This window comes from Vulpes lagopus, chromosome 7 (assembly GCF_018345385.1).
Source record: "Vulpes lagopus strain Blue_001 chromosome 7, ASM1834538v1, whole genome shotgun sequence".
NCBI lineage: Eukaryota > Metazoa > Chordata > Mammalia > Carnivora > Canidae > Vulpes > Vulpes lagopus.
Genome location: NC_054830.1, coordinates 76,592,142 through 76,615,142, shown reverse-complemented (window position 1 = coordinate 76,615,142; position 23,001 = coordinate 76,592,142). Strand labels below are relative to the sequence as shown.

Sequence of the window (23,001 nt, the reverse complement as noted above, 5' to 3'; positions counted from 1 at the left end):
TTTGCTACAGCAGCAGCAATAGAAAACAAACACAAGGGGTGCCTGGGTGGCTCCTTTGGTTGAACATCTGACTCTTGATTTTGGCTCTGGTCGTGATCTCAGGGTCGTGAGATCGAACCCCACATCAGGCTCCACACTCAGTGAGGAGGCTGCTTGCCCCTCTCCTTCTGCTCCTCACCCTGCTCTCTCTCTCTAAAATAAGTAAATAAATGAGATCTTTTTTTTTTTAAGAAAATGAACCCAAACCCAAAATAAGTAAGTAAATGAGATCTTTTTTTTTTTTTTTAAGAAAATAAACCCAAACTGGAAGCAATGTAATGATCCAACAGTAGAGGATTGTCTGATAGATTCTTGTTTTTGTAAAGAAATGACAGAGATGGTTCCTGAATCTGCACCTCTGCAGGAGGCCGCAGCCAGACCCGAGCTGGAAAGCATGTTTTGCAACTAGTGTGACAATGATGCCACTTTTTGGAGCCCTCAGGGCAGGACGCATCAAAGTGAGGATGTGATGGGAACTGTCAAACAAGGCTCAGCCACAGTTGGTCTGAAATCAAAAACCCATGCAGTGTTGGTTGCATTGAAGAGAGCACAGTCAGAGCTTGCGGCCCATCAGAAGAAAATTCTCCATGTTGATAACCATATTGGTATCTCAGTTGCGGGACTTACTGCTGTTCCTAGACCGTTATGTAATTTTATGCACCAGGAGTGTTTGGATTCCAGATTTGTATTTGACAGACCTCTTCCTGTGTCTCGTCTTGTATCTCTAATTGGAAGCAAGACCCAGATACCGACACAACGATATGGCCGGAGACCATATGGTGTTGGCCTGCTTATTGCTGGTTATGATGATACGGGCTCTCACATTTTGCAAATCTGTCCATCTGCCAACTATTTTGACTGTAGAGCCATGTCCATTGGAGCCCGTTCTCAATCAGCTCGTACTTACTTGGAGAGACATATGTCTGGGTTTATGGAATGCAATATGAATGAACTGGTTAAACATGGTCTGCGTGCCTTACGAGAGACACTTCCTGCGGAACAGGACTTAACTACAAAGAATGTTTCCTTTGGAATTGTTGCTAAAGAATCGGGGTTTATGACTGATGATGAGGGTGATGTATCTCCATTCCTGGAAGGTCTTGAAGAAAGGCCACAGAGAAAAACACAGCCTGCTCAACCTGCTGATGCACCCGCAGAAAAGGCTGATGAACCAATGCAACATTAAGTCACAAACCAGTCTATATGTGTATTATCAAATATGTAAGAATGCAGGAGTCCATACTGATGACAATAATCTATACTTTGAACCAAAAGATTCAGTGTGGTCTTATGGTATGTTTTAGGAATCAGTCCAGAGGTGTTATTCCCAAACAACTTGTCTGAAACCATATAATGGTGTGCATTTTTCTTTGAGAGGGTTTATATAATCATTTCCTAGAAAGTATAGTTATCTGTACTAATGTTTTTATATGAAGAACATAGTGTCATTGTGGTTTTGAAGACAATTATGAGATAAAATGGTTTCAACTGAAAAAAAAATGACAGAGATTTATGGGACAGAGTGTAGTGCTGTGGTTACAAGTTTGGCCTCTGGAGGTAAACAGATCTACAGGTCCGATCCCGGTCTCACACTTCCCAGCTGTGTGATCCTGGGCAAGGGACTTACCCTCTCTCAGCCTCGATTTCTTCATCTGTAAATCCCATATTCTCATATTCTTGTGCCTGCTCCATAGTAACCACCCACTAAATGGTAATATCTATCATTATTATTATTATACAAAAGAACCTATAGCAATGTGACAGTCATTTTGGGGTGAGGATGACTTCATTTTCCTTGTCCTTGATTTCTGATTTTTCCAAAATTTCCTTTGGAATAAGAGAAAAAGCAATAGCACATGAATTGAAACAGTGAAAGAATCTGAAAATGTTTAATAGAATTTTTAAAATGTCTGATTCATTCTTTTTTTTTTTTAAGACACACTTATTCAGCGTCATGATCAAACTATTACATTTAGCAATCAACAGCATGGGTGCAAAAAAAAAAAAAAACATTAAAACCCTTTGTTGGAATGCTTTCCACTTTCCACAGAACAGAAACTAAATAACCTGTTACACAATTAGTCACAAATACAGTCCTCAAGTTTTTTTCCCATACACCTGAGTATTGTCTAAAACATGTCTTCTTTGTAGCAGCTAGGCCCTGTCACCACTGTGCTTGGCTGGGTTCACAGATCTGTTGTAACCTGTAGCTTCCCTGTCACTTCTCTGGCTCTCCTCTCCTGCTAAGCTTTGTTTCCTGGCAGTAATTAAAACCTTCTGCCACTGCCATAGCTGCTGCTGCTGGAACCGCCATAGCCATCTTGGTTTCATGGTTTGGCAAAGTGTTGGCCTCCACCACCATAGGGTCCAGAGCTTTTGCCCCCAAAATTTCCTCCTTTCATGGGTCCAAAATTTGAGGATTGATTGTTGTAACTGCCAAAAATGTTATAGCTTCCGCCACCTCCAAAGTTGCTTCCATCATTACCAAATCCGTTATAGCCATCCCCACTGCCACCATATCCACCACCACCTCGACTGCCACCGAAGCCACCTCGACCACTGAAGTTCCCTCCATGACCAAAGTTGTCATTCCCACCAAAACCACCTCCACGACCACCACCAAAGTTTCCAGAACCACTTTGGCCTCTTTGGCTGGACAAAGCACTAGCCGTCTCTTGCTTCGATAGGGCTTTCCTTACTTCACGGTTGTGGCCTTTCACAGTGTGGTATTTTTGAATGACAATCTTGTCTACAGAGTCATGGTCGTCAAAGGTCACGAAAGCAAAACCTCTCTTTTTGTCACTGCCTCGGTCAGTCATGATACCGCTTCCATTTTCCCATACTGTTCAAAATAATCTCTTAGATGATGTTCTTCAGTGTCTTCCTTAATGCCACCAACAAAAATCTACTTGCAAAGAAATGTTTTCCAATGCTAGTTCGTTTAAATTATTTTTTTTTAAATTATTTTTTAAAAATGTACAACACAGGGACACCTGGGTGGCTCAGTGGTTGAGCACCTGCCCCTGGCTCAGGGCATGATCCGCAGTCTCAGGATCTAGTCCCATGTCGGGCTCCCTGCCTGGAGCCTGCTTCTCTCTCTGCCTACGTCTCTGCCTTTCTCTCTCGGTGTCTTTCATGAATAAATAAAATCTTTAAAAAAAATTTACAACACACGTGCTATTTTCCATTGAACTCCTTTTCCCACATGGTTTGTTCTCAAGACGTTGCCGTGGAAGGGACCCTAGTGAGGGCACATGGGATTGGGAGAAATGCATAGGGTACCGGAACCAGGTCTTCCGAGAATGCAGGGTCCAACAAGAGCATCTTGGGACAGAGGACAAGTGGGCTCTTGCTTGACACTAGACTCTGGGAGGAAAAAAAATCAATGTTCAATTGTGATTTTAAGGAGATTATGTTTACTTATGAAAGTCATTAGTTGTGGGTATTTCTTTGCAAATGGCTTGGAACTGCGTCTTTACTTAGCTATGCAAATGTTAGCAGGTAAAGCGGATTTTATTTTTAATATGAATTCACCAAATATATCGAGTGCCCGCCATGTGCCCGGTAGACTGGAGAATGGATTTGGGCAGGGAGTAGTGAATGGATGGTGAGTAGATGAAGAAAAATGGATCTATCAAGGTCACCAGTTTCAATGAGCTTTAACTACTTTAACACTTCCCCATATTTGCTCTATCTCGCTTTCTACTTCTTTTAAAATTGTTTTGCAAAGCCATTTGAAAGTAATTCCAGATGTCATGACTCCTTATCCCTACCTACTTCAGCATAAATCTCCTAAAGATAAGAACATAGTCCTGTATATATTGTTATTACTAAGAAAATCAATAAAAATTTTATGTCTATTATTAAGTCTGTATCCAAATCTCTCTCTCTCTCTTTTCTCTCTCTCTCTTTTTTTAAAACCTGTTTTGTTGGGCAGCGTGGGTGGCTCAGTGGTTTAGTGCCGCCTTCGGCCCAGGGCAGGATCCTGGAGACCCAGAATCGAGTCCCACGGCAGGCTTCCTGCCTCGGCCTCTCTCTCTCTCTGTCTCTCTGTCTCTCATGAATAAATAAATAAAATCTTCTTTTTTTTTTTTTTAAGCTGTTTTCTTATAATCTGCATTAATGCTGTTTTTACTTGCCTGGAGTGCAAATGACCTTTGCTCAGTGTAGCCAATGGCACTGTGTTCTTCCATAACACTGGCCTGCATTGCAGAGTCCTGTTTGAAAGGAAGTCACAGGCTCTGCAGGGCTTGCCTTTATGTGACAACAAATACCATGTGTTTTGAGAAAAGCTGGCCCCTTTGTACTACCTTTTCCAACTGTACTGGGAAGAGCGGAGGCTCTCATCCCAGAGCGAAGGCTCAGAGACATACTTTGCCCAGTGTCACCTCCTAGAAAGTGGCAGAGGAGAGACTCAAGATCTATGTTGTCTAACTAAAAAGCTAGAGCTCTGCCCCCTGCCCTTCTGCTGTGCACAGGGCCACTGGAGTGAACAGCTCTGATACCTAAGCAGGAAGTAGACCCCACTTAGTGGAGGCGATGTCTGTACGATGGCAATTCTTCTCACAGCATTCCACAGAAACCATGACAGGAGCTTCCAGAAAACAAGATCACTGCCAGCTCTAGAACAACTCCCCCTGAAAACCTGTCTGCTGTCTTAGCTCAGGCTGCCATAACAAAACACCAAAGACGGGGGGCTCAGACTATAGCCATCTAGTCTTTCAGAGCTCTGGTGGCTGGAAGTCCATGACCAAGGGGCCATCGGGGTTGAGACTTTTCTTTTTGGCTTATAGACATCTACCTTATCATTGTGTCCTCACATGGCCTTTCTTCTGTGTGCACTAGAAGGAGAGAGAGAGAGAGAGAGAGAATGAGAATATGCTGTTGTGTCTTTTTCTCTTCTGAGAAGAACCCAGTCCTTATTGGATTAGGGCCTATTACACACTCACTTAACCTCAATTACCTCCTTATTACCTCCTCCTCCAAATACAGTTACGGCGTAGGGCCTTGGCATGTGGATTTTGGGGAATACAATGCAGTCCATTATACTTGTTCAGTGATTTTACTAAAAACAAGTATTTTGGTCCCATCTACGTTGGGTTTAGCCCTGTGTAGTTGGATCATCCATAACCTAGATCCTTCCTTCTCTTCGATAGTGATCCCCATCTGAACTGGGTTCCCTTGGCTTGTCCCACAGACCTAGTGAAAGGAAATGCCAATTTATCAACAACTTGGAGAAAAACCCAGCTCAGTCCTCAGACTCATCCTAAAGCCTTGCCCTCACACCCTCCTGCTGTAGAAACTGAAAATGCGGGCAAGTGGGTGGCTCAGTTGGTTAAGCGTCTGCCTTCAGCTCAGGTCATGATCCCGGGGTCGAGCCCTGCATCGGGCTTGCTGTTCAGAGGGCAGTCTGCTTCTCCCTCGCCCTCTGCCTGCTGCTTCCATCCCCAGGCCCTTTCCCCCTCTCAAATAAATTAACAACTAAAATCGTAAAAAGAAACTGAAAATGCCAAATACTCGCTGCCATGTCTCCTTCCTACAGAGCAGGACCATGACCTGGGCTTGGCCAAACCTGACTCATGCCCCTGATTTGAATTGCAAACTACCTGCAGAAGCCATTCTGGCAAGGTATTGGTGGCAGCCGCAACCACTTCCCGGGTGGCAGATCGGGTGGCTGCATCCGAGGCTGTGCCATTCCAGGGCAGACCATGCAGACCGTGGAGCATAAGCGACTGCAGGTGGGGTCCTGGCATCAGCAGTGGGGTCTCTCCAGGGCCGGTTCTGCATGCCCACCCTGTCCCAGCTGCATGGCCTCTGAGGCCCTCTCGTACACTCCGTGTGCCACTCGGTGTCCTACAGCACAGTCCCCCCACTGCGGAAGTTACTCAGAGTACATTTTGTCGCTTGCAGCTAAGAACTCGGGCTGCGACCTGCACATCGGAAGGCCACGCAAGCATAGTCCATTACTAAAAGGAATAGTCTTGCTATGAGCTTGCTACTGAGCACAAAAGGTGCTGCAAACTTCCTTTTTTCCCATATAAACTTTATCTTAGAATATTTTAGACCCCCAGAAAAATTGCAAAGGTGGTACAGTGTTCTTGTACACTTCACAACCAGTTCCCTCTCCTACCAGCATCTTATATTAGGACGGTACAGTTGTCACGGGTAATAAGCCATTGCTGATATGTTATAATTAACTCAAGTCCAGACATTATTCAGATTTCTTTGTTTTTATCCACTTTACCCCCCTGTCCATTTTCTGTCCCAAGACCCCATCCACTATACATTACATTTAGTTGTCACGTCTCCTTAGGCTCCTCTTGGCTGTGACAGTTGCTCAGACTTGCCTTGTTTTTGACGATTAGTTTTTTAGATTTTTTTAAAATTTATTTATTCATGAGAGACAGAGAGAGAGAGAAGCAGAGACACAGGCAGAGGGAGAAGCAGGCTCCATGCAGGGAGCCCGACACAGGCAGGACCCGATCCCAGGTCTCCAGGATCACGCCTGGGGCTGAAGGTGGTGCTAAACCTGCTGAGCCACCGGGCAGCCCAATGATTAGTTTTGAGGATGAGGCATCAGAGGTTTCGTAGAATGTCTTTCTATTGGGACTTTCTGGTATTTTTCTCATGATTAGACTGGGGTTCTGGGTTAGGGGGAGGAAGACCGCAGAGGTAAATTGCCCTTCTCATCATAGTGCATCTGGGGTACGTCCTGTCAACATGACTGATCACTGTTGCTGTTGACCTTGGTGAACTGGCCCAAGTAGTGTTGGTTAGATTTCTCCACTATCAAGCTACTCTTGTTCCCTCTTTCCACAGTGTAGCCTTTGGAAGGAAGTAACTGTGCAGAGCCCCTAAATTAACACATAGGGAGTTATCCTTAAGGGTAAGATACCTTCTGCACAAAAAATTTATTTCCTGCCCACCCTCCATTTATTTATTTGTCATTTATTCAGATCACTTTGGACTCATGGATATTTATTTTATATTTTGGATTATATTCCAGTACAATTTTCTTTATTTTGTTGCTCCCTTGTCCCATTGACATAACCCCTTTATCAGTGTAGGTTTTAAATTTTCTTCCCCCCCCCCTTTTTTTTTCGCTTTCTTTCTTTTTGGCATTACAAGATGCTCTAGGCTCATCTTGAGCATTTTCTGGGATTGGCCATTTCTCTAAGAAGCTATGTGGTTCCTTTTACTGGAGAATGATATTAGAAACCATGGTTCAGGTGCTAGGTGTACTTGTTGTGACCAAAGCGTTCTGGCCATTTTCTAGGCCTCTGCGCTGAGAAGACAAGGAAATGTATGTGTATACACTAACCGGTGTATATATACACATCCATATGTATTTCTTTATTTTTTTAATTTTTCAAAAAAGATTTTATTAGTTACTTATTTGAGAGAGAGAATTGGGGAAAGGGCAGAGGGAGAGAGAGAGAATCTCAAGCAGACTCCATGCTGAGCATGGAGCTCAAGTGGGGCTCGATCCCACCACCCTGAGATCACACTTCAGTAGAAATTAAGAGTCTGACACTCAACAGACTGAGCCACTGAGGCGCCCCCATACTATTTCTGTGTGTGACCGTCTGTGTCTATAGTAAGTTAAGCAGGAATTCATAGTGTTGTCATCAATTCCAACCCCTTGCTCCCCTCATCATACTCACCTATGAACCCCCATGCTGACAATGAGGAACCCATTCCCACCATCTGCCATCCATTTACTTAACTATCCAATTTTAGTGCACACACAGAGTAGTTTCAGAATTAACCTTCACCCCCATGGGCAACCACTTTGTCAGCTAGAGTAAAAAGTTTCCATGTCATTCCTTTTGCCTTTAGTTTTACAGATACCACTCATTTCCAAAGTTACTGCAGGCAGCACCTTCTTCTCCACCCCCTTTGGGGAGATGGTTTCATACATTTGGGCAAAATTCATTTTTTTTCTCCTGTTAGGCAGATTTCAGCCCATAAGGAGTCAGCCTGAGATAGTACCTGAGATACTTTCTTTCTCCTGACCTTCCTTTCTCTTTTTTACCCTCTGCCCTCTTCCCCAAAACTCCTTTCCTCCTGCTAGCCCTTTCTCTGGGGTAGTCCAGGGAATATGTGCCTGAAGGAGCAAAGGGGAATTCTTAACAATCAAGGGGTGAGTGTCCCATAGACTTCCGGGGATGAGGTTCAGTGTCCCAGGTCCCCCAGAGGATAGATACTATGAAACAAGAAAAAATTTCTCTTTCTAGTGTTCATGACCTCTCAGAGCATTGCTTCGGTTTGTTATTTTTCAAACTTAACCTCCATCCATAGAGGTGAGGCTGGAAAGGAAGAAGAGTGGACCGGGACAGAGAACAGTATCCCGCCACATGGGAGCCTGTGCGGACCAGCTACAGGGCTGGGTGGGATCAGTCATGCCACAGTTGTACAGCAGAAAGATTTTCCAAAATCAAATCATTCATGGAAACAAAATTTCATTCGCTTTTAAACATTATGTTCTTCAAATTTCTGTATCATGTTTACTTTCAAAAAATCATCAGAGTATTGAATACTTTGAAAACTCACCCACTCCTCCCCAGAAGGTGATCTAAATAGCATTGTGTGGCTCTGTCCTGGGGTGGAGGGTACCAAGTTTGAAGTGGTGTCCCTCATTCTGTCGCTGGGGGATGAGGAGGGAGCCTGACAGCTGATCGCTTCTTGCCTTTGATAAGCACCTTCCTTATTCTAATTACACCTTTCCCTAAAGTAACTTTTACAGTTTCACCCCTTACCCCACCCCTTATGCCCCTGTTTAAAAGGAGCCTATTCAGACAGCTTGCAAACAATGATGCTCTGGGATGGTTTAATCGGGGAAAGGAAACCTGTAGTGGGCCTTATCTGGGGTGAGTGTCTCAAGCGTCCAAGATTATCTCCCTGTCACCTCGTGACCCATCTTCTTCATGCCACCTTTTAATTTTGGTAGCAATTACAGTGTATCTGGATAATGCCCATTAGCATATTCATGGTCATCTCTTCACATTTATTGTCCACACAACTCATTAATCTTCATCTACTTTGTGTGCTTGACAGCTCAATCTATTTTGCAATCTCTGGGAAGCAGCCATAGCCCCCCAAAGCCTTTGTTTTCCTGTAAATAAACTGTGTTGGGGACCAGAGGACAATGGTGCATCTCGTGGTGATTGACACCAGCCACGGCTACTAATCAGGATGGGACTTCATCGCCAGCTGAGTCGAGTGCATTATGGGGCCATTGTTCTGACGCTGCCAGGGCAAGAACACACACAGCCAGTCACCTTCGCAAGATGGGTTGATTGTTCTTCAAGATTAGACCGAGTTGCCTTATTATCCATCCCAGACAACAAGGCATCTCACCCAAACAGACGCATTTGCGGGAATGGCCAGTGCGCCGGGCAGATTTGAATTGCTAATGTGTAATCTGCCCGGCACAGATGTGCAATGAATATTTGGATGTTGTTTTGCCCGTCAGTCGAGGAGGCTGAATTGATGAGGTGATGAGTATTCAGTGATGGGTCCTGGACGGTGGCCAACGGCAGAGTTAGAGCACTTGCGCAGACGATAATCAGATTACCCTCCAAGGTACCTCTGCCGTAATGTGGCAGACTGGTTGGTGGAAAGTTCCCTTTTCTTTCTGGTGCAGTGAGATGTTTTGTTATGTGTTTCAGGCTCGGAAAAGGTAGAGAAGTTGTCTTTATTGTGCTCTGACCCTGCCGGCTCTTAAGGCTGTAACGCACAGCTGCCTGGTTGGGTTTGAATTCATCATTTTCTAGCTTGTTTGTTTAAACTCATTTTGCCTCGGTTTTCTCATCTGTTAAAATGGGTTGAAAAATTCCACCAACCATGTAGAACTGCCGTGAGAATCCAATGAGTTGGCAGACATCGGATAAGTCCTAGAATAGCGCCTGGTTCATAGTATGTCCTCAGCGAATGTTAACTACTACCATGTGATTGGTCATTTGCTTTTTCTCAATATTTCGGTGATCAAATAGCTTGGATACACTGAAAATAAAGTTAAACCATCTTCGTTACCTCAAGAGGTCTCCTGGCCTTTACTATGCTGCTTCGTCTGGCACAATTCCAGGTGTATGGAACATTACCCATACTTATGTGATCATGGAAATCTTTTCTCCTGAAGCATCTTTTACAGCTTATTTTCCCCAGAACATATTATAAGGAAAAGCTACCTAGAATATAACACAACATTTGTAAAGCTTTGAAAGAAAAACATGGGATTCAAGAATTTTATATACAATCAAGCTATTTACATGTGAAGACAATGGGAATTAATTTCGCAAATGCGTATATTCTCTCTGAAAAATAAGTCATTCAAAGGTGCGTTCCACATGGAGGAAACTCAAGGATGGCAGATAAGAACTTGTGGGAAATAGTGAGACCAGTTGATTGCATTGAAATAAGTCTAAGCAATCATAGCAAATATCTTGTCAAACTGACATCGAAAGATTTACGTATTTTTTTTTTAAGATTTACGTATTTGAGAGAAATCATTTCTATTAAAATAACAGGATGACAGCATAGAACAATGCAGATCAAAAGAATGAAGAAGGGGAGGAGGGGGTGTGGGGGTGAATGGGTGACGGGCACTGAGGGGGGTACTTGACGGGATGAGCACTGGGTGTTATTCTGTATGTTGGTAAATTGGACACCAATAAAAAATAAATTTATTTAAAAAAAAAAAAAGAAGGGGGCAGCCCGGGTGGCTCAGCGGTTTAGCGCCGCCTTCAGCCCAGGGCGTGATCCTGGAGACCCTGGATTGAGTCCCACATCGGGCTCCCTGCATGGAGCCTGCTTCTCCCTCTGTCTGTGTCTCTGCCTCTCTCTCTCTCTCTCTCTGCATCTCTATGAATAAATAAATAATCTTTAAAAAAATGAAGGGGAAAGCAGTGATTTTTTTTTATTTTAAAGATTTTTATTTATTTATTTGAGAGAGAGTGAGAGCGAGAAGGATCACAGAGGGAGAGGGAGAAGCAGATTTCCCCTCAGCAGGGAGCCTGATGTGGGACACGATCCCAGGACCTCTGCAATCATGACCTGAGCTGAAGGCAGATGCTTAACCAGCAACCACCCAGGTGCCCCAGCAAGTGATTTTTTTAAGAAAAAAAAAAGGGGGGGGGGTAGAAAAGATATCCATTTCTTTCTATTTAAAGGTATAATAAGAGCAATTCCAGTAATCTTTCATAAAGCATTAAGACCAATACCTAGATGTAGGGGGGAAAAACCCTAAATCCAAAGTTTCTCTGCTTATTTTTTAAAGATTTTATTTATTTATTTTTGAGAGAGAGAGAGAGAGAGCGTGAGCTGAGGGAGGAGGAGAGGCAGAGGGAGAGGGAGAAGCAGACTCCCACTGAGCAGGGCGCCTAATGTGGGGCTCAATCCCAGGACTCTGAGATCATGACCTGAGCCTAAGGCAGACACCCAGCCAGGGCCCCGACCCACCCAGGCGCCCCTGATCTGATATTTTTGAAGGAAACTAAGGCTACTTATTAAACAAACAAACAAACAAACAAACAAACCTTCTAAGTTAAAATATGGGTAAAATATGGCTATTCAAACATGAACAAAAAGAAAGTCCAGTCTGGGAATATTAATATTGAACAATGCAGAATTCTACAGCTTAGAGAGTATTAAATGTTAACAATTTCATTTATTTTTTTTAAAGATTTTATTTATTTATTCATGAGACACACACACAGAGAGAGAGAGAGAGAGAGAGAGAGAGAGACACAGGCAGAGGGAGAAGCAGGCTCCATGCCTGATGTGGGACGCGATCCCAGGACTCTAGGATCACGCCCAGGGCGGAAGGCGGCACTAAACCACTGAGCCACCCAGGGATTGCCAACAATTTCATTTCTTTATTCCAGTCCCTTGCACTAGACAGGTCCTAAACAGATATCAGCAAGCTTTATTATAGAAGTGGAAGCAATTAGCAAAAGGTATGCTGGAAGGGATGGCTTGTTGGCTAGGGCCCCTGGAGTGGAATATTTTAAGGGACCCCCATTTTGAGTACTGGAAAGGACACCTATTTTGTCTGCCTGACTCACCGACTTCTAACCTCCTTCCTCTTGCTTACCTTGGGGTCCCTTCTCTCAGCTCCATGAGTTCTGCTGCTGTCGATCCTGGATCCTGGATCCTGGCCACAGTCCACGGGAACCAACCTGGGCCTGGCAAGCTGTAGAACCTTGGCCCTGACTTGCTGCATTCATTTAAGAGAAGGGTCCATCTCATGATTTCACTGGTATCTCTTCAAAGTCTGAAAAAGAGGACCTGATCCTCTCTGGGGGTATAGACAGTGGATGGAGGTCTCAGATTCTACTGGTGACCATGTTTCCTGCCACGAGGAAGAAACTAGTCTATGGGACAACAGTGAAGTCTCCTGTAAAAAATATGACGTTTTGGTGGCATTTGAATTGCTGGTTCTGTTTGAACCTCAAGCCTAGCTACATCCCTGCACTTGTCCCCCTTCAGGTGTGCAATTTTTCCTGGAATGACATCATCTACCCCCGTAGCTTCCTAAAAATTCCCTTTTCTGCCTAAGCTAGAATTGGGTTTCTGTCACTTGCAAGGGAAAGAGTTCTAACTAATTGTTAAGGATGTTAAATAGTGGTACACATGTCCTGACACAGGATATTGTATTGCTCTATTGAGTTGAAGTGTTAAGTTAGGTTTTCAGGTTCCACAACACAACAGAGGAATAACATTTGGCTGAAAATAAGTTGGCCAACATGGTGATTTGGTTTGAAAAGGAATATCACCAGTTAGTGATTTTTTTTTTGAGAATTATGTTATTTTTTTTTCTTTTGGGGTACTGCTAGGCAGTTTGGCAACCTTTTCATATGTCCGTTTTTGGGATGCCTTTGCTTTTATAATTTCCTTTTTAAAAGTTTAAATATTTGCTTTTAGAAACTCAAGTCCGTTTTCCTCCAGGCTACTCCTACTAGCCAAAAGGTAGAGCAATCTTAACATGTAATAATAAGGGATCAGTTAGAACAAACTATACATCCCCAAGAGGGCCACAGATATCTAAAAATATGTTGTGAAAACATAACTGACCATTAAGAGTATTTTATACTTTTATGTTTGATTTTCTTTTATTTTCTTATGAGAAAGTCAGCTTATGGAATTTCAAAAAATAAAAGCAAACAGAAGAAAAATCTAGTGCATTTTGATAGTTACACTCACCTGGGGATGACCAAAGCTACCACTTTGGTAATATGTTTAATTAGAAACTTTTGTAATTACATATGCACATATACTCTTGCATTTCTTCATTTATAACTTCTTTCATTTCCTATACAGATGAAACTACAGCACATGTGCTTTAAAAAAAAAACTTTATGGGGTATGATTTACATACAGTAACATACATTCCATGTAAGCACGTATTTTATTAGTTCTGACAAATTCATCCATCCTTGTAACCAGCATCATAATACATAGAACACTTCCATCACCCCAAAGTTCCTTTGTGCCCTTACCTAGTGGGTCCCTGCCTCACCCTGGGCTGCAAGCAGTGACTTGCTCTCTGTCACTGTAGATTGGATTTTTTTTCTCTGAAGCCTCATATTAATGGAATCATATAGTAGGAGTTCTTTCGTGTCTGACTTGTTTCACTCAGCAGGCTTTTGGGATTCATCTAGGTCATTGTGTTTATCAGTTCATCCTTTTTTTTTTTGCTGAGAAATATATCATTGTATAGAACCACATTTGGTTATTTATTATCCACTTGTTGATGGACCCTTGGATTGTTTTAAGCTTTTGACTATTTTTTAAAGGATTTTGAATGAGAGAGAGAGAGAGAGAGAGAGAGAACACAAGCAGTGGGGAGGCGGCAGAGGGAGAAGGCAAAACAGATTCCCCACTCAGTGGGGAGCTTGACATGGGGCTTGAACCCACAATTTGGGGATCATGACCTGAGCCAAAGGCAGAGGCTTAACTGACTGAGCCGCCCAGGTCCCCTCAGCTTTTGACTATTAATAAGTAGAGCTGCTGTGAATATTTGAATAAAAGTCTTTGTTCAGATATGTCACTTATTTTAAGCAAAATACCGGCAAGTGCAATTGCTCGTTTGGATGCTAGGTGTCATGTTTAACCTTATAAGAAACTGTCCAACTGCTTTCCAAAGTGTTTGTACTTTTTTGTTTGCCCACCAGCAATGGGTGAGAACCCTTGATGTTCCATATCCTTGTCAACATTCTTACTCAGAGCCTTTCATTGTATGGGTGTGCAGTGGGCCTGTGCTGTGGTTTTAATTTGCAGTTCCTTGGTGACCAAAGATGTTGAGCATCTTATCATGTGCTTATTGGATATGAGTATATTTTCTGTGGTCTTTCAAATCTGCTGCTCATTAAAAAATGTGGGTTATTTGTCCTCTTACTCTTGAGTTCTGAGAATTCTTTACATATCCTGGCTGCAGGTCTTTATCAGATATGTTAACTATGAATATTTTCTCCCAATCTGTGGCTTGTCTTTTCATTTTTTAAAAAAAACAGTGTCTTTTGAAGAGCAGCTGTTTTTAATTTTGAGGCAATTCAGCTTATCAATTTTTCCCTTTGGGCTCTGTGCTCTTTGTATCCTATCTAAGAAATCTTTGCCTTCCCCAAGGTTATGGAGATTTTCTTCTGTTTTCTTCTCTAAGTTCGGCACTCCAGCTTTTACGTGTAAGCCTACAATCCCCATCAAGTGTATTTTTGTATATAATGTGAGGTAAAGGTTGAGGCTCATTTTTCCCCCCATACAGATATCCAATTGTCCGAGCACCATTTCTTGAAAAGACTATCTTTTTCCAGTTGAATTACCTTAGCACCTTTGGCAAAAATCAATTGACCACATATGTGCAGATGTATTTTAGAATTCAATTCTGTTGGAGTGATCTATTCATCTATCCTTACATTGGTACCACACTCTCTTGACTATTGGTGGACCTCCCAATATTGAGTTAGGTAACATTCAAATGAGAGGGAAATACTCCCATTGGGGTGGTTTAAACCGACTATCCGTTGCCCCATGGTGTGACTTTCCCTGGCATAGGCAGACTCCCAACGGTACCCTTAAGGGCAATCCAGCTCTATGATGCACTGCCTTCATGCACACGTGGTGCAGGGAGGGGCAGAGGGAGAGAGAATCTTAAGCAGCCTCCATGTACAGCTGGGAGTCGATCCCAGGAATCCAGAATCATGACCTGAGCTAAAAGCAGATGCTTAACCTACTAAACCACCCAGGAGTCCTTTAGTAGTTTGTTCTAATTGTGCTTGCCAACTTCTTGGGTGAGTGGCAGGTCACAAAGGCAAGTCACATCTATGTTACACTTGTGCGTCTCCCCCCAAGATCCCCAACACACACACACACACACACACACACACACCCCCCGAGAGACTTCTATATTTGTCTGAGATGACATCAGGGGCTGGCTAGTGATAGTGCTTCCTACAAGATATTTCAGCATTTGCATATGTTCACATCTCTGGGCCACAAGGACAATTCACCCTGATTTTGAACCCTACTCAATCCTCTGATCCTCTTGACAAGTGCAGAGTGCTGGCTCCAGCAGCTCCTGGGCTCAGGAGTCAGTAGGCTAAGACCCCTCCCTCGCTTCCCTCCTGAGGAGGGAGTACAGGTTTGATCAGAGCAGAGGTTGGAAACTGAGCTTGTCATTTGGAAAGCTCCCCACCCCCCACGGGCACGTGTGGCACTCGTGTCTGGATGGTGATGCTTCCTCACAGGCTGTTGGAGATGGAGTTGCAGGGGCTGAGGTTAGGGGTGAAGGAGTAAGGGGTTCTAAGGAAGTGGCATAGAGGAGGGTTTAGTGCAGGGGACCTGCGGGGCTTCATGAAGAAGTTGAGGAGGCCTACAATGACCCTCTCTGACCTTAAGCAGGTCTCCTTCTCTTGGAGGGCCTGCTTTCTCACCTGTGTAGGAGCAAATTAGGCCAGGTGACCTCTAGGGTCCTATTCAGCTCTGGGTGGATTTGATGCTGGGAGTTGGAAATGCAAAGAAAGGAGGCCACAGGAGAGTGATATTGGCACAGGCGCACTGGTGGCAGCAAGCAGAGAGCTGGGCGGCGTTCCTTCAGGTGCCTCATTTTCCTTGTGCTGGCAGACGTGGAGTGAGGTCGCACAAGAGGAGCTGGGAGTGGGGCAGTTTGAAGGCGGTGAAGCATTTACTGAAGAGGCTTCTGTTGTACAACTGACACAACTGCTGACCTGGCATCAGACGGCTAGGTTGGAGTTACAGCTCCAGGGCTTCCCGGCTGTAAGCCGTAGCTTCTCTACTGTGGACTCAGCTACCTGGAATGATCCTGTGAAGAGCAAATGAGACAACCTGGAAAGAGCTTTGCAAACCCCCAAGTTCGTGATATTTATAGTTACTGAAGGGGAGTGGGCTGAGAAATCCTGGCGTGTGCAGTTCTGGATGGATCGGCTAATTACCGCTGAATCCCGGTTGGTTCACTTTTCAACCCTTGAGCAAGCCTTTCATCTCCCTGAGCTTCCTTGTGGGTACAATGGGGGGATAACACACCCTTTTCACAAGATTGCTCTGAAGCTGAAGGGGGCAAATGACTCGCAAGACCTTTCCAGCCCTGAAGACCTCAATAGGCCCACCGGCAGGACCGTAGAGGGTTTCATGGAAGAAATGCCACACCAGTTTGGTTGGGGTGAAGGCAGACTTGAGGGGAGAGTGGTTGGACTTTGCAACTGGAGGGCCTTGAGACTGCCCATCCCTCCAGGCTGTGTGACACAGGCAAGCTGCTTAGCCACACTCATCTATAAAGGGAAGTTCCTCATGGAACTCTTGGGATAAATGAGCTGTTGGCTGTGTATGTCGTATCATGCCCAGCACACAGTCATTGCTAGGAGAATTACTACTGGGAGAGTCCTGGACAGCTTACTTCGGGGTGCTATGCTTCTCTTCTCCCTAACTTCAGCTTTGTTTAGGAAACTGTGAACAGAACCTAGAGGCAAAAACTCCATCCTAGGTCTCGGAGCCAGGAGTTAATCCATCAGAGGCTGGAGGCTCAGGGCATGCAGGGTTCTGCATCCCGCCCCCCCCCCCCCACTAGTTCTGTGGTCTTAGTGTCACCTGCTGGGCCTTAAGACCATGAAGGGAAGCTAAACTTAAGGCCCATGAACCCCTGGAGTCCATTTTGGATCTGCATAAAAATGGTCAAATAGGCAAGTTTTAATGCTCTGAATGGTCAGGCACCGGTTATGGGTTAAGGATCTCAGTCTGTCTTAAAGCCAGGGTCAGAGCCACCAGGCTTTTCTGCACAGGCTGCAGTTCCCTGGGGCAACACACCCATCAAGCCACAAAACACAAACCCCACAAAATGGGGATGACCTACTTTCACAAACTTTCACCGTGACAAAGAAAAGCAAACTCAACTCTTCTATAAAAGACTTAATATATTTGATTGCTTTAGAGAACTCCTTTCCGGTACAGCTGTTTCATTTCATGAAAATACTGCGATACAGATGAATGTGATAAATTACAACCTGAAATTTCATTCTGTAAAAAAAACCCCAAAGAACAATACACAAGTGCAGCATGAACCCACGTGGAAATTCTGCAGGTTTTCAGTCTCCCCAAATTATAAAATAGCTAGTATCTCTATAGCCCATACCACGTGCCAAGTACTGTTTTTAAGTACCTTACGTGTATTTTTGTGATGTCACAACTACTCCATGAAGAATGTAAAATGTTACAGCAGATGAAGCAGCTGAGGCACAGAAATTAAGTAATTTGCCTAAGGCTGTTAGGCTCTCAGGTCTGTACTCTCAGAAGTGATGAATGTGGAGCCTTTGGCTAGTGATCACTGATTGCTCTTTTTCAAAAAAAGAATTTAGCTTTTGGGGCACTGGCTGGATTAGTTGGTAGAGCATGGGATTCTTGCTCTTGGGATTGTGAGTTTAAGCCCCAAGTTGGGCTGGAATTTTTTAAAAAGTGGTAATAAAAAAGAATTTAGCTTTAAAGATACATTGAAAAGTGCTTTATGTTTATTTTACTTAGGCCAACAAGTAAGCAGGGAACTCTAAAACTGCTCAGTGCCACAAAAGAGCTAGGGTACATGGAAGAGGATCACACGCAGGCTGGGGAGAGGAAGGTGGGAGGAGGGTCAAGGAAAGCTTCACAGCCATGGCATGGAAAGCAGGACTTGAAGGACACACAGTAACTGTGTCTAACATGTAGGAGGAGCTTAACAAAATAACAATATGAAGCCAACGACTCAGGTGACATGAAGAAACCAACCATACATAAGACGCACAACCACGAGTGACAATGTCCCATTACTTCAACACCTGGTTTACTCTTGTTTCAGGCTTCAGGCTTGGCTGTCCACACTCCTAACAATACCAAACAGAACCCAGAGGCCCTTTTCTTTTCCTAAGATAAACATCTTTTATTGTCACATCTCATTGTGCAAAAATATAATAAATCATCTTTGTGAAGAAGTACAGAACATTCTTCTATGGATCCAGGCAAAGGTATGACTAATAAAAATTTCCTAACAGAGGATAGTGAATGCTTAGGTGCATTGATTTTGTGAACCACAGTGACCCTGTTCTCATTATGCTATGAACCCAAATTAATCAACTTTAATGATAATACACTTAAAACTATCAAAACCAAGTAAGGCACACGAGGACTCAAAATTTGTAGGCAAAGCAACAATAGCCTAGAGAAAACAGAATTGAAAGATTCTGGTGAATATGGAATTGCATCATTTTTATATATTAACACTGGTAAGACATGAAATAAAGCATAAACAGGATTTTGTTTTTCTGAAAAAGTAGATGGGAAGGTGTGGTGCATAGGAAAGTGGCTCAGATTCAAGATTCAAGTGTATTTTTCTTTTAATTGCTTTCACAATGGACTCTAGGTTTCTTTTTAGGTTTCAGAAATGAGTCTACAATCTACAAAAAATGATACTAATGAATACAGCACAAATTCCTTTAAAAAAAAGTCTGATCATACCAGCAGTTTGGTGACATACTGGTAGAGCTGTTCTGTAAAGGCTTCCGAGGAAAACTTTGCTTTCACCCTGGCTCTCCCAGCCAGTCCCATTGTGGCTTTTAAAGAAGGTTCATGGATGAACTTTTCCATTGCTTCTGAGAAGTGCACTGGGTCAGGCTCGCACAGAAACCCTGTGACACCATGGGTGATGGACTCCAAGGGCCCACCCGAATTAACAGCGATGACCGGGCACTGCATGTACATGGCTTCCAAAGGGACGATGCCAAAGTGTTCATGGCTTGGTGTGTAAAGCACACATGTGCAGCCGTGGAGGAGTGAGATTTTCTGTTTGTCTGAGAAAGACCGCAGGAAGGTCACACACTGTGCAAGGTCAGACTGTTGGACCATTTTCTTCAATTCCTGATAGTGGTCCACATTCTCCAAGACTCTTTCATCATAGCCACCTGCCATGATTAGATGGACCTTGTCCCAATCTTGGGATGTCAATCTCCCACGCAGTTTTACTAGGGCTTCCAGTGCCAAAGTCAGATTTTTCTTCCTTTCGTATCTGTTGATGGAGAGGAACAGGAACTTCTTCCCCTCGGGGACGAGGTCATCGAGCTTTTCGGGAGCAGTGGAGTCAAAGCTGGTGACATTGAGAGATGGGTAGAGGACATCGGGTTCTATGTGAGACAGGGACTTGAATGTTTCCTTAAAAATGGCAGCGGTAAACTGGCTGTTGACCAAGATGCAGTCGGCCATGCCTGTGGTGTATTCCTCTATCCAGTCAATCGGGGCCCTGTATAGGCGTTTCAGAAAAGAATCTCTCCTGGTGAGAAGCAGATCTGGGAAGTGACAATAAAACAGGATCTTCTTGCGCCGTCTGGCCAGCTTGAGCACTGGGATGCAGGCAGACACCTGGCCAAAGCAAAAGTCAACAGCAGATACAGACTGGTCAATTGACTTCAACCAAGTCAAATGTACCACCACCCCCCTGCCTGCTAGTCTGTGGGCTCATTGTGGGCAATGCCGGATTCTGCTTTGTGCTCCCCTAGACTCACCCAGTACAAGGCCTGGTGTAGGGAGGGCTTGCAGACATCTGCTGGCTGTGTGCTAAATATTTAAAGCTGCAAGTCCAATGGTTTCCCCTAGAACAGCACTGTTCGATGGAAATGAAAATCTAGTAACCATATTACAAAATTTTTTAAGGGTGAAGTTTTAAAAAATATTTATCTAAAATATTATCATTTCAGGGACATCTGGGTGGCTCAGTGGTTGAGTGTCTGCCTTTGGCTCAGGGCGTGATCCTGGAGTCCAGGGATCGAGTCCCACGTCGGGCTCCCTGCATGAAGCCTGCTTCTCCCTCTGCCTGTCTCTGCCTCTCTGGGTGTCTTTCATGAATAAACAAAATATTTTAAAAATTGTATTATCATTATCAAAAAAGTTAACGAGACACTTTACATTCTGTTTCCACATTAAATCTTTAAAATCAGATGTGTATACTTTCACTGTATCTCAGTTCAGACTAGCCACATTTCAAGTGTTTAATAGCTGCAGGTGCTTACTGGCTACCATACAGGGACAGAGTAGCTCTACTATGTTTCTCCAAAAAGGAAGTGGAGCTCAGGCTCTGGAATCAAGATTGCTTGACCATGAGCAAGTAATCTACCCTTCCGTATGCCTCAGTTTTCTCTTTTATAACATGGTGACAACTGTAGTTCAAAAAACCCCTGTATTGTTTTGTGATTACTAAATGCACAGGTACATGTAAAATGCTTAAGAAATTAGCACATAGCATTACTCAATAAATGTTAATCATATTCGTTACTAAACACGAACTGTGTGCCAGCCATTACTAGAGACTTTCTTGTTGGATAATCTTTACAAGTTACTTAATCTCTAGCTCACTTACCACCTTAAGATTTATAGAAAGATTTATGCCAAGTTTATAGGAAGTTTCTCAGTTATAAAGTAGCAGATTTGGAACTAAACCCAGGTCTCCTACTTCCAAACTCTGTTTTTTTTTTTCTATTCACTATAGTCTCGGCTGCCTCACGCTTAATGACTAGTGACACATGCAGGATGTTTGGAAATGTCCATGTCTTAAAAAAGAAATAGGTTCTTAAACCTATTTCCCTTTCAATTTGCAAAGATTAAAATGGTTGATAACATCCACTGTGCACAAGAGCATGGAATTAACGGGATACCCTGTGGGAGAGCAAAATGACACAACCTCTTAGAAAGGCAAACTTGGCGATACCTATTGACATTTAAAATAAACTCTTGGACAGCAACTTTATTTCCAGGAATTCACTCAAAGGGCACGTTGACAGAAGTAGAAAAAAGGTACAAGAATGTCCATTACAATACTGATCTATTTGCAACATGCTGGTCACAAGGAGTGTTCTTTAACAGGTGAATGTATAAATTATGGTACTTTTAACCAAAAGCAGATTTTCCAGCAACCATTGAGAAACATGAAATGAACCTCCAATATTGATATAAAGATGTCCCGAACAGGAATTTTGGGTGAAAAAAAAAAGGCGGGGGGTGATTTATCAAACGGTAGGTGTGTCATCCTCATTACTGCAAAGAAGATCCACCTGAGAACAGAGGCGAATGCAGGGGCGGCCACCGGCAGTTTCCGGAGGTTTACAGGAGAAACTGCTAACAGCGGCTACCTTTAGGGAGTGGAACTGGGATGGGACTTTCACGTTACACTCTCTTACACTATTTGGATTTTTGTTCTGAGTAAATGTTACTTTCAAAAATAAATTTGCTTTTTTTCGGGGGCGGGGGGACGGGGAAAGCACAGCATCCAAAATAGCCAGAGCGCAGATTCAGGCGGGCATTATTACTGACTTCTTCCAGGACTAAAAGGGAGAACAGGTTTAACAGGGGCACGGCAAGTCCCGCCTGTTCTCCACACAACGCTGCAGAGGAGCGGAGTGGCCTGTCTGCAACACCTGGAGGCAGTGCGACGGATGCATGTGGCCTGGAGGTAGAGTCAAAGGAAATCGTGCAAAGAGGCGAAGACACACAGGTCACCGAGAAGTAAAAAGTGACTTTGCATGGACCTGTAAGGCTTGCGTTCCCTACAGCGAGCCCCAAGCCCCGTCCACTTCGGAACCGCGCCAACACGCAGACGGCTGGGCCGCACCAGGTTCGCTTCTGCGGGCCCCGCAACCACGTGCAACCTTAGCGCGTCCCTAACGTTCGAGAACCAGCGTCGCTCCCAGGGCTCGTCTCCGCAGGTCAGGCCCGGCGGCTCGGAGCCGCACACCGGGGCGGGGGGGGGGGGGGGCTCAGCTCCGCCCTCCCCGCAGGGCGCCCTCCCCGGCGATCCGCGCGGGGCCGCCTCACCTGGTCGCACACGACCACGTCGAACTCCTCGTCGCCGAGGAACAGCACGTAGAGCGCCAGGAAGACCATGCGCACGTAGGCGCACACCGCGGCGCCGCGGCCGCCCCAGCCCAGGCTGCGCGGGAGCCAGTCCCCGGCGCAGCGCACCTGCAGCCCGCGGCTGTCCGCGAAGCAGTGGCCGGGGTCGTAGTGCGCCGTCCAGAGCTTCACGCTGCACCCGCGCGCCTGCAGCGCCAGCGCCGCGTCCAGCACCAGCCGCTCGGCGCCGCCCACGCCCAGGTCCGGGTGCAGAAACAGCACCGACGGGCTGGGCCCAGGCTCCGGGTCGCGGCCCCGCTTCTCAGCCATGCTCCGGACGCCGCGCCAGCGCCCGCGCCCCGCCCCCTCCCTGACGGCTTCCGCGCATGCTCCTTCCGGGCTCCCAGCGGGCCTCTCTGCGGGGCCGACCACGCCTCGCGGCGCTTGCGTGGGCCAGGCCACGTCAGCGCAAGCCTGCGGGCGCCCAGTGTGTCTGCCGGAGGAAATTTCTCCCCTGAGCGTGGCTGTATATTCCGTTTGGTGGGGATCGGACTCTACGAAGGACGCTGCGAGCCACGGGAAGGAGGCGGAATGCCTGTAACCCCGCAC

The 23,001-nt window shown here is 44.8% G+C and overlaps 1 protein-coding gene and 2 pseudogenes across 1 annotated transcript; 1 reads left to right on the top strand and 2 right to left on the bottom strand.

The window, feature by feature from the left end:
* Nucleotides 1-433: 433 nt before the first annotated feature.
* On the top strand, nt 434-1,225 carry LOC121495895 (annotated as a pseudogene).
* Nucleotides 1,226-2,306: 1,081 nt separating this feature from the next.
* Nucleotides 2,307-5,083, bottom strand: LOC121495188 (annotated as a pseudogene).
* A 13,810-nt stretch (nt 5,084-18,893) lies between these two features.
* On the bottom strand, nt 18,894-22,767 carry ALG2 (ALG2 alpha-1,3/1,6-mannosyltransferase). The gene is made up of 2 exons (XM_041764045.1): nt 22,375-22,767; nt 18,894-19,929 (listed from the first exon to the last, which is right to left on the bottom strand). The coding sequence occupies exons 1-2, from the start codon at nt 22,720-22,722 to the stop codon at nt 19,027-19,029; spliced, it is 1,251 nt and encodes a 416-aa protein (XP_041619979.1). The 5' UTR covers nt 22,723-22,767; the 3' UTR covers nt 18,894-19,026.
* Nucleotides 22,768-23,001: the final 234 nt, after the last annotated feature.